General features: G+C 34.8%; 1 protein-coding gene and 1 pseudogene across 4 annotated transcripts; one reads left to right on the forward strand and one right to left on the reverse strand.

Moving 5' to 3' along the window:
- Positions 1 to 415: 415 nt before the first annotated feature.
- Positions 416 to 3,774, forward strand: LOC114385854 (annotated as a pseudogene).
- An 894-nt stretch (positions 3,775 to 4,668) lies between these two features.
- On the reverse strand, positions 4,669 to 11,691 carry LOC114388476 (pentatricopeptide repeat-containing protein At5g57250, mitochondrial-like). Of its 4 annotated transcripts, none has more exons than XM_028348982.1 (4): positions 8,240 to 11,691; positions 7,182 to 7,495; positions 5,394 to 5,528; positions 4,669 to 5,176 (listed from the first exon to the last, which is right to left on the reverse strand). In XM_028348982.1, exon 1 carries the CDS (start codon positions 11,530 to 11,532, stop codon positions 8,338 to 8,340), a length of 3,195 nt encoding a protein of 1,064 aa, XP_028204783.1. In that variant the 5' UTR covers positions 11,533 to 11,691; the 3' UTR covers positions 4,669 to 5,176; positions 5,394 to 5,528; positions 7,182 to 7,495; positions 8,240 to 8,337. The 4 variants fall into 4 exon arrangements, with proteins under 4 accessions (XP_028204783.1, XP_028204781.1, XP_028204782.1 ...); XM_028348980.1 differs by having other exon boundaries at positions 4,669 to 5,213; XM_028348981.1 differs by having other exon boundaries at positions 4,669 to 5,528; positions 7,399 to 7,495.
- Between the last annotated feature and the right edge of the window lie 312 nt (positions 11,692 to 12,003).

Consider the following 12,003-nt stretch of genomic DNA (forward strand, 5'->3'; position numbering starts at 1 on the left):
TGGAATCCTTGATTATCAGTAGACAACCTTTGAACAGCAAAAATCATACATGCAATTCCAAAGAGAACTGAAACAGCTTCTTGAACCCTTCCTTGCTCACACAAAGTGGCAAGGAAATCACTTATTGATTCAGTATCAACCTCATTGTTGATAATGTTAATTAACTCTGCCGCATTCTTGTACTGGAGCATTTCTCTCAACAAACTCCCGGCTTCTTCCATCCTTCACTTGGTACATCGACCTCTTATCAAATATTTAATTAAAAAATTTGTGTTCAACTCTAAAGAGGTTCATGTGCCATATTCAAACTTCAGTTTCAGTTTCACCATAGTTTGTTTTCTTAACCGATTCATCTCAATACCAAAAGAAAAAGAAAATGAAACCTAACTTCTCACAAATTCCAACATGGAAAGACATGGAAGACGAAAGAAATAGTTAGTAAAGGTGTTTACATGCAAAATTCATTACTCCTATCATAATGGAAAAAGATCTCCATTTCTTTCCCTTTCCATTTCTACTAATATTAGTGTGATGGTGACATCACGAGCAGTCGAGCACTAAGACAAGAAAGGAAATCTTCATTAGTCGATTTGCTCAAAATAAAGATTATCAAATCATAACACAAGTTGTTCCTCGTTTTCTAGATTGATTCTTGGCAGAGAATGTAAAGATTGTCCTAGTAAACAAGATTATGCAATTTTCATGTGCTTGGTGCCTTTTAAAGGCCCTTCAGTTTTTTATTCCCTATCATCAATTTTCTTTTGTATATATACAAATCATACCTTCCACCAGGTCAATCAATATGTGTTAAAGCATAAAGGTTTCTTTCTCACTATATATTTCAATCCTAAATGTCTTGGAAGAAATATATATCTACAACCTACCTAAACTCAAAACAGCAAACACGATAACAAAGAAGGCCAATACTCCATGGCATTTGCATATCAACCATTGGATCTTCTTTTGCTGTTATCCTTAACATGTTTCTCATCAACTAGCATTATTTCATCTGTTAAACCTCGGAGACTGGTCTCCAAACTCATTCACCCTGGCTCAGTTCGCCATTTCCACTACAAGCCAAATGAAACAGCCAAAGACTGAATGGAACTCGATATCCAACACTCGGCTGCACATTTCGCCTACAAACCAGCACGGATAGAAGTTTCTTTGGTCTCTAATAATGACTATGGGAATAAATTTGTATGTCCACGATCCAAGTCATCATGTAATCAATTCTAATTTTAATAATAAAGTATTATTTTATTTTCATTGTCATATTTCACTATTTGATTAAATGGTTCATTTGATAATGTCTTTAATTAAAATTAAAGACTTTTATTATAATAAAGATTATGATAATGAGAAACAAGTTTGTTCTAATTTTGATCTAAATCATTCTTGATCATAGGATTATTGTAAATAGGATGTCAATAATCCGGATAGATTAATATATATGTGATAGTATTTATTTGATAAATATTAATAGATCTCATTTATTAATTTTTGCATATATAGATGAGTTGCATGTTGATGTGATCATTGAACTAACTCAATTGAAATTTTCTAATGGTTAAAATTTATCATAAACTGTCAATAGAAAATTCTCAATAAGAGGTATAATAACTTTGTTTGACCTGAGATTATCATAGTAATTAACAGGTTATTTGTTGTATTTGGATTCCAGACACCTAATGTTTTAGAGCACTTGTTGAATGGATATTGGATATGATTAAATACTTGTAGAATTAATGATTAATCAAAAAGGAATCCATCAACTCCTGATAATGAGTTTGAGCTCTATGAATAAAATTATATCCTGGCCAGGAAAATTAAATGAAACAAGAAATGAGTTTCTTAAGTTATTATGAGTTAACTCAAAAGGGTTTGACAGTAATACCATACTCTAAGTTAACCCAAAGCTGTAAAGATGAAAGAAATTATTACAATACTCTTCTAATGGTTCTTAAAAGTAAAATGTTACTTCATGCTATCCGGACGTTAAGGAGTGTTGCTAGACGCCTACCTTGATTAGTACATTAATTTGATTAATATATTACTGGCTTAGTATTGAACCTACGAGGTCACACACAAACGAGTGTTCTAATCTCTGTTAAAGAAATTATTTTAATATTTAATGATTAATTAAATTAGAGAATTTAATATGATCAAATGATTAATTGATTTCAAAAAGGTGGAATAGTATTATATTTTTGCTAGCACTGAAAATATAAATAATATGAAAGATTTGGTAAAAGAAGAGAAACAAATATGTATGATTTTGTATTTGAAATTTGGATTGAAAAGGCGACTAGATACAAGTTTGACTTGGTCAATTATTATTTCAATTTGAATTGCTAAATGATTAGCAATAAAAGGTAACAAGAAATAATATAGCTTAAAAAATGATACTATCAATAATGATTTTGATTTGATCAGAAATTTGGTATTCTTAGCGTGTTATAAATAGAGTCTTAGGTTGCACGTTGAAACGATCCCCAATATCACTTTTCTATTCTTATTTTTCTACTTGTCAAAGTTATTGACGAATAGAGGTCAGTCTCGGTGTGGACACACGTAGAGTCTTCACACTATTGAAGAAGGATTTTTATGCTTCAAGAGCTCATCAACAGGTACACTTTTTAATATGTCATCTGTTTATAATATAATTTAAATATAAAATAGATTCTTTTATTCCACACAATATGTGTTTTTTGAACACTTTTTTTCTGCAATTTCTCCCTCCTTAACCCGTAGAACCATACTGGTCAATCCTCTCAATAGGCCAACCCCCCATCCCACAACTAGTTATCATGGACACTAGCAGTGACATCTTGTGGATCATGTGCAACCATGTAGGTCTACTCTTTGACCCCTCAAAGTCTTCCACCTTTTCCCCACTGTGCAAAACACCCTGTGGCTTCAAGGGCTGTAAATGTGACCCTATTCCATTCAACATCTCTTATGTGGACAAGTCCTCCACTTCAGGAACATTTGGCAGCGACACGGTTGTCTTTGAGACAACAGATGAAGGTCACTCTCAGATATTTGATGTACTCGTTAGATGTGGCCACAACATTGGATTCAATACGGATCCCGGGTACAATGGAATACGAGGACTAAACAATGGACCTAACTCTTTGGCAACAAAAATTGGCCAAAAGTTTTCTTACTGCGTAGGCAACCTGGCTGACCCATATTACAATTACAACCAATTGATATTATGTGAAGGGGCAGATCTTGAAGGATATTCCACACCTTTTGAAGTGCATCATGGCTTTTATTATGTCACCCTGAAAGGCATAATTGTAGGGGAAAAAAGGCTTGACATAGCTCCAATAACTTTTGAGATCAAAGGGAACAACACTGGTGGAGTCATCCGTGACTCAGGGACCACTATCACCTACCTAGTTGACAGTGTGCATAAATTACTTTACAATGAAGTTAGAAATCTCCTTAGTTGGTCCTTTAGACAAGTTATATTTGAAAATACTCCATAGAAGCTGTGTCATTATGGGATTATAAGTAGAGATCTAGTTGGGTTTCCAGTGGTTACATTCCATTTTGCTGATGGAGCAGATTTGGCTTTGGACACGGGAAGCTTTTTTAATCAACTCAATAGCATACTCTGCATGACTGTAAGTCCAGCCAGCATCCTTAACACTACAATTAGTCCTTCAGTTATTGAATTGTTAGCCCAGCAGAGTTACAACGTAGGATATGACCTAGTTAACCAATTTTGTTTACTTCCAAAGAATTGATTGTGAACTACTTTAGCGGTTGATGATTATGGATGCAATCATAAATCACAAAATCTTGTTCTCCAAAATGCAATTTCCTTTTGTGCATTATTATTAGAGCAAGTGCGGAAGCATAATTTGCACACTAATAATAAGGAAAACAATAATGTATTTCTCTCTCATAGCATATATATGACTATAAGTATTTTAAATGTCTCTCATATTCAAAGTGACATTGTATCAAACATGTTCAAAACACTCACACACTGTAACACTTGTTTGACACTTGTCTAATAATTTTTATTAGGTGTCCAATTAAAAAATTATTTTTTATTGACTTGGATACTTAAGTCGACACTTTTGTTCTCTTAAAAGGATGCTTCAATATGGTTAAACACATATATGATTAAAAAATTATTCATTTTTTTTTCTGAAGCTTAAAATATAATATAAAAAATAACAAAAATAATGTCTCTTCCAAGTCTTGTTATCATAAAAAAAATGGTTTAGAAAAATAAATATACCATTAATTTAGATATTTTGTTGTTACTCATCTCATTTCGTTAACATCTCTCTTTGTATGTATATGTGGTATACCTATGTCCTATAATTTAAACATTAGTCGTGTTAGAGTGTCATATCCGATATCCATATCAAAGTCTCTCCGTGATTCATAGATCAAGAATATAAATGTATTGCATTCTTATGAATAAATTTAGACACAACATTAAGGGATTAACAATAGTTTGGTATGCATGAAGAGAATGAAATTCGGAAAGAGAAGAAGTGTGTCCCACGTTATAAGCGTGTTTGGATAAATGTCAAACACCAACGGTCAATCATGCTTTAACACCGGACAATCTCACCTTATGTGGTAAGCAACTTATGAAAAATTCAAGTTTGCTAAAGAAAACATTCAATCATAAAGTTATAGAAGAAAGAACCTATCTTTTGGTAGTTTCTGCTGTAACTTATACATATTGCTAATTGCATGTGTTAGTTCACTTTCTGATTATCAAAGTCTTCTATCCCGGTTACATTTTTAACACCATTATTACTGTCACCATCAACATTTAATCCACAACCACCAAATCATGGTCTCAACACATGAGAATTCTAAATAATACTGTAAAAAAGAACAAAGTGACTATGATATAAGCCGTTTAGGTGACTGGACCGAGAAGCAGAATTGAACTATTTATCAATACATCAAACTTGTTCTTACATAAAATTTAATTTCAATCACCAACTAAAAACCTCTTTTCACCCCTTCCTTCCACTAATGTTTTATATTAATTTTTGGTGACACAAGGGCTGAGAGTAAATCATTTTTCCAGACAGGCATTTTTCAATGTCCAACTCCACTAGCTTTCTCCATAGTCCAACCATCTCTGTCACAAGTTCATGACACAGCCAATCTGCAATTTGCATGCAACTAGCTAGTAGAGAAATACTTCACTATGGTGAGTTCTCAACCTTGTGGGGAAAAAAAATCAAGATCTATGAAAGCCAGAGAGACTAAGGTAAAAATTTAATGCTTCAAAATCAACCATCCCTCTGCTTAAAAGAGGGAGGGGTAGAAAGAAGGAAATGCCAGAAGGAACAAAAAATCCAACTCAATCTACTTATTATAACTTGAATAAAAAAAATACTTACATTTAATCACCATAAACAGGGGCGCAACACTTTCGCCAATCAAAGCTTAAGCAGAAATCAGCATGCAATTCATCACCTTTCCTCTTGAAAGACTATGACAGCTCTTATATTCTGAGTATTGTGATAGCAGCCAACCTATATGTATACCATGGGCAGTAAATTAAAACAGCACAGATGCATAAATGTTACAAAATGTACGAAATAATGTTCAACACAATAGATGATTTACTACCAATCTTGTAACACCCTTACTCTACTCTAGGAAGTTACAAAAAGCCATTCTATTGCAAATGTGTTTGGCCTATATAGCGTTTAGTAAAAATATATGTTGCCACTTACTAGTATTAACTAATTTCCAGGGAAAAAATATAAAATCAGCCTTTGAGTCTAAATCATTTGTCAAAGGTTTGTAATCAGTAATCACAACAAGCACAGCCATTGTTCAAGTGTTGCTCCAAAATACTTTTTTTCTGAGAAAAATATAAGTTTGTTGCTCCATAAAAGTTTACGGGTCTGGCTAATAAAATTCATGTTTTAAAAAACATCAAGATAATACGTTAATGTGCTAACTTGCCAAATCAATTGAAGACAATCACAACGAAACCATATATAATCCAAGACCTACAAGTGTTCAAAATTCTCAGAATTGTGTTAAAACTCCCAAGCAAATCAAGTTTCTAAGGTAAACCGAGGCATGACTATTTATAATAATAATCTTGGCCAAATGTTTGGTTCCTCAAAGCCAAGAACCCTCCAGATTCAGGGTTCCTAAAACAATACATGAAATAACTAGAAATCACCAAGTATAGCAAGTATAACTAGAAATCACCAAGTATAGTCAAAAACAGAATCTTCAACTTAATGAAAAGTAGAATAAAACATAACAATTCAGTAGGCACTGGAAACAACATAGTGAGATTCGATGGAGAGAAACGACTATCCACTAAACCCTTAAACTTTAGTGTTGGTTTCAAAGATTTTCAGAAAATATTACAGTTCAAGGCAGCCAATTCCTTCATCAAAAGCAGACTAACCTTCTATCTATGAATTATTAAAAATTTATAAAGAACACATAGAGATGCAATTTTTTGAGTTTATGAAAAGAAAAAAGAAGTATGTATGCTGTGTACATAATGTGTCTTGTCTAATTTTCCCAGGCATTCAGGTTTCCTCACCTTAACTAATAAATTTTTATTTCTTTTTCATGTTTAATAAGCCTATTTTATGGGGATTTTATTGTATGGAAAAAAAGGTGTCTAATAAATAACAGTTGGACAGAAAATGCAATCATGACACTATCACAAAGGTCTTCTACTAAAAGAACTAGTTCACACAAATAGTTAAAGAAAATTATTTCATTCTCATTTAGAGCCTTAGAAAAATATTCTGTTTGTTTTTATTTTATGGCATAGAAGTATTATTTTAGCCGCACCACATATCAGCACTAGATGAAAACCACGATTAATAGAAAATAAAAACCAGAAAACAAATAGAGTATGAAATAAAATTCATCACCTATTGTAAGTGTATAAAGTTTATTTTTGGTACAGTAAGTATATATAGATTAAAAAACTGAAAATATATATATAAAATAAAAAAATTCAAAAAATAATTGTACAGTTTGCTGCAGGGGAAACCACACTAATAAATACAGAAAAATAAAGCTTCAATTGTATCTTCAAGATGTGCTTCACCAGAATTATTGCTGCAGCTAAAGTCCTTTATGGGCAACAATTATAATTTAAGCAACAAACCCAAATTAAAAAAGAGAGGTGTATGCACATTTACCATTTATATAATAGCAGATCATATAATGGCTCAGTATTGAGTCCAACAGGTTCCTTGATACTTTATAGGTGAAAGTGCAGACAGGAGAGCATACTTTAGCAAGTTATGTATTGAAGCAAAAAGGCAAACCAGCTGCTTATCAACCATATTATATAACTGCCTTTTCATACAGGATCCAGCATTTGAGATAATTCTGTTCCTAGTTCTGTTTCTGTACCTTTGACCAATAACTTGAATTCTCCACTAATGATATCATAGTTCCCAATCTCATCAGTCTTCTGATATAGCATTGACTTCAGAGCCATGATTCAGTCCTGTGACTCGAAACCACGGCACAACTTATCAGAAACAAAATGGGAATGTCAAATTTAAACAATACCCTTGAATGAGCTTTCACTGTCTCGTGCTTGAAACGAAATTTTATGATAAGGTTAAAAATCACAAATTATCATTATTTCTACAATATATTTTAGGCTAATTTTTTCCCCCATCATTTTAGACATTTGTCCTTATCAGATTGGTCATTAAAGCAACCAGACAGAGGGTTAGGAAATCATTGTTGCAATACCATAACAGAAACTAATAAACTAATACTCCTATTTACAAATAAATTTAGATCCAGTACTAGTACTGCTAGTACAAGCCCACCAAGCCTTTGGACAATAAGACTAATAACCCCAATATCTCCTAACAGCGGGGAGCGGGAACAGCAGAGCCACACCCAGATTAACCAAATAAAATTGAAAGGAAAAGAGTAAAAGCACACAAGCCAACAGATATTAGGACTTACACAATAAATTTTGTGGTGCAGAAGGCAATAGATTTGATAAAAAAAAATGGAAATTGAAATGGATCCCATGCCAAAATTGTCTGACAAAGAAGTCGTGAATTTATATAATATAAAGGGTGACATTAATCCTTCAGGTAATATATTAAAGCTCCATTTTAATTTGACCAGTTTCATTATATTAAGTTTGAGTACCATAGGAATGGTAAACCATTATACGTGTATATACACTTTAGAAGCATAATTATACATATATTGAACAATTATGTACCTGCAGGTGTCATCAGTCATCCATGTGCTCTATTTGCTGGCACTACTGAGAGATTAGTTCCTAAAATAAAAAGAATTCTTCATTTTTATCCCACATGTTCAGTTCATAGACTCTGTCAGGTCAGAAAGAAATTCTTTTACTGATTGATTTGCTTTCTGCAGTTCCCCTTTGGCACAAAGTGCAGCAATTCTAGAATAATAGAAGTCAAATCCATGCAGCTGGGATCTTGTCATATAACCACCATTATCTGTTGAAAGATTCCTTACATCTTTGTCATCACAGGATCCAAGATTCAAACCACTTTTGCAAGAGGAAGGTACAATGCTTGAAGATTTTGGTTCATCCTTCCATTCATAAATCTTCTGTTGTTTAAGGGATCCTTGATTATAAGTGGACAACCTTTGAACAGGAAAAAGTATACATACAATTTCATTGAGAACTGTAACAGCTTCTTGAACCCTTCCTTGCTCACACAAAGTGCCAAGGAAATCACTTATTGATTCAGTATCAACCTCCTTGTTGACTATGTTAATTAACTCTACCACATTCTTGGACTGGAGCATTTCTCTCAAGACACTCCTGGCTTCTTCCATCCTTCCCTTGGTACATAGACCTCTTATCAAATACAAGAACCCAAAAAAATCAGGTGACATATCCTTCCTCTTGAACTTATAATAAAATTCAAGAGCTCCATGCATGTCACCCTTTTGGCAATAACAATTAATTACAGCACTAATAGTCAGACTGTCAGGCTCGATATATTTTGTCTCCATATCATTTAGAAGCTCAAATGCCTTTTCTAGTTGACCAAACTTAGAAATTCCATCAAGTAATGAATTGTAAACTTGTACTTTTGGCTGAAAGCCCTTGAGGACCATTTTACTAAAAACATGCTCTGCATCTAGCAAAAATCCCTCCCTACATAGAGCATAAATAACTGTAGCATAAGTTATTTCAGAGGGTACCAAATTAAGTTTCTCTATTGAATCCAATAGCCGAAATGCTTCAATAAGACGTCCTTCATGGCACAATCCATTTATTATTGAATTATATATGACTATGTTCAAATTCATCCCCTTCTTTTCAACAAAGGCACAAAGATCCAATGCTTTATTGAGATATCCTCCCTTGCACAAGCCATCAATCACAATGGCATAATCAGCATACATGACTGGTAAATTATCTTGAGTCTCCGTGACAAGCCTATACGCATCTAAAGCTCTACCCTCCTTTATGAGAATCTTGAGAATAGAGGTAAGAAAAGTGACTGTTGAAGAATTATCCATTGTTTTTCCAAGAAATCGAATGGCACCATTGACATCTTTCAGACAGAGGTAGCATGCAAGTATCTTTTGTACCATTGGTTCAACTAGACCATAATCTTTCAGGAAGCTATTCAAAAGGGGATAAATTTGCTCCCTATTCCCATTATTAAGATGCCCTCTCAAAATAGAATAATAAGAATTGCATGTGACAGATAGGCCTTTCTTTTTCATCATCATCCACATATGATTTGCATCATCAAGTAATCCTCTTTGACATAATAAAAAGATGGAATCATTACATACTGAGCTATATATGTCTGGTCCCAAACCCTCCATTCTGTAAACTAAATCTAAAGCCTTTTTTGTATTGTTTTCTTCAAAAATTGTCTTCGTTAACATCCTAAATGTACCTATATCCAACTCAAGACCTTCATGATTGAGTTCAAGCAAAGCCTCAATGGCCATTTCTGTCATACCATTCTTGCAAAGGCCATTAATAATACTATTGTAGCAGGCAAGTGACGAGATCAAAGTCTTTCTAAATTCATCAAATACCTCAAGTGCCTCTTCAATTCTACCTACCTTGCAATACCCATCAATCATTGTGCAGTAAGTCACCGAATTCGGAATCAGATCCATTTCAGGCATTCCTTTGTAAAGTGCATAAACATCTTCAAAAGCCCCCATCATAAACAGGGCTCTGATCAGCACATTACACATCACAACATCCATAGAAATGCCAGATTCTTCCAGTCGCCTCTTCGTTTGCAAAATCCCCGGAATGTTCTCCTCTTCCATGTATCCATGTAGCAACGTGCTGTACGTAATCACATCTGCAGCAACATTTTTCAATAACTCATCCGCCTCAGACGTCCGCCCATGCTTGGACAAACCATTCATAACAGCATTGTATGCAACAACACTAGGACTAATCCCACTCCTCTCCATTTCATCAAACAGACAAAACACTTTATCGAAATCCCCTATCCTCCCAAACCCGTCAATCAAAATCACAAACACATATTCATCCAGATCAATTCCCAAATCTTTCATGCTCTCAAAAACACCAAATGCCTCCTCCACCTTGCCCTTCTTACAATAAGCAGACATGATTGCACTATATGTAACCTTATTAGGTCTATGTCCTTCTTTTATCATCTTCGCCAAGAAAGTAAACGACTTCTCCACATCACCAAGCTTGGAAAACCCATCCACAAGCACAGTATAGCTCACAAAATCATGGCCTATACCCTTCTCCACCATTTCCCTCATCCTCCCAAAAACCTCCCCCAAAACCCTCTCCTCAACATACCCACAAGCCCAAGCACTATACAAAACAACATCCAAACCCAACCCTTCCCTCTCCATCCACTGAACCAAACCACACACCTCCCCAACCCTCCCCATCTTACAAAGAGCCCCCACAAGAGCAGTGCAAGTCACCACATTTGGCCTCAACCCTCCACAATCCGTAACATTCTTGAAAAACCCCAACGCAAGTTCCGGTTTTCCAATCCTACAAAACCCGGAAATCACAGAACTACAAACAAAATCATCAAAAGGGTACCTAACTCCATCCCCAGCCATCAACTCCAGCACCTCAATGGCCCTACCCATCAACCCCTTTGAGCTCAATTTGTGAACTACCAAACAAAAAGTGGAAGAAGAAGGTAACACACCACGGTCTCTCACGCAGCGTTGCAGAACGGAGAGTGCTTTCTCGGGGTCGTGGAGGCCTTGGATGAGGGAGTCCCACATCGAGGAGTGGGTGATGTGGGTGTGGGAGTGCATGAATTGCTCTGCTTCTTCGAATTTGTGTGATTTGAGGAGTGACCATGTGAGGAGGGAGAGGGTTCTGCGGTTGGTAGGGGCGTTGTTGGATTTCAACTGAGAGAAGAAGTGGGTGATTAGGTTGAACTTGCGGTGGCGGAAGAGGAAGAGGAGGAAGCAATTAATGGGTTTTGGAGTGGGGGTGAAACCGCGCTTGAGTGAGGTTTGGAGGGACAAGGTTCTTGGGTAGAACAACATAGAAAGGGAAAAAAAAATGCTTGGATTTCTCACTAACGATGTTGTTACAAGACCAGATGGTTAATGACTTTATGTTAATGTTAGTTCTGTCACATTTTCTGTTGGTTTGAGTGATAGCACGGGAAGAAGGGGGAGTTGCTAGGTGCACCCAGCATTATTGCTGGGGCACCCAGCAACTTTAAAAAATTCCCAAAACGATGTTCAGTGTGTCGCATCACAGGTCATTCAAAGCAAAATTGTCTTCACCGTGTAAGCTCAAGCCAACAACGTTGAATGTATGTTATATTGTTTTTATTTGTAAAATTTTGTTGTATTAATTCAAATTAAAATATTTTACTTCAATTGAATTTGTTTCTATATTTTTAATCTTCTTTTCATTGTTTGCTACATGCTTTTTTTCTTTTTATTATCATTTATATTTTTTCCACTTATTTTTAATAAGCTAAATGTTTTTATTAAATTAAAATTTGA

The sequence above is a fragment of the Glycine soja genome, chromosome 15, assembly GCF_004193775.1.
Source record: "Glycine soja cultivar W05 chromosome 15, ASM419377v2, whole genome shotgun sequence".
In the NCBI taxonomy this organism is placed as follows: domain Eukaryota; kingdom Viridiplantae; phylum Streptophyta; class Magnoliopsida; order Fabales; family Fabaceae; genus Glycine; species Glycine soja.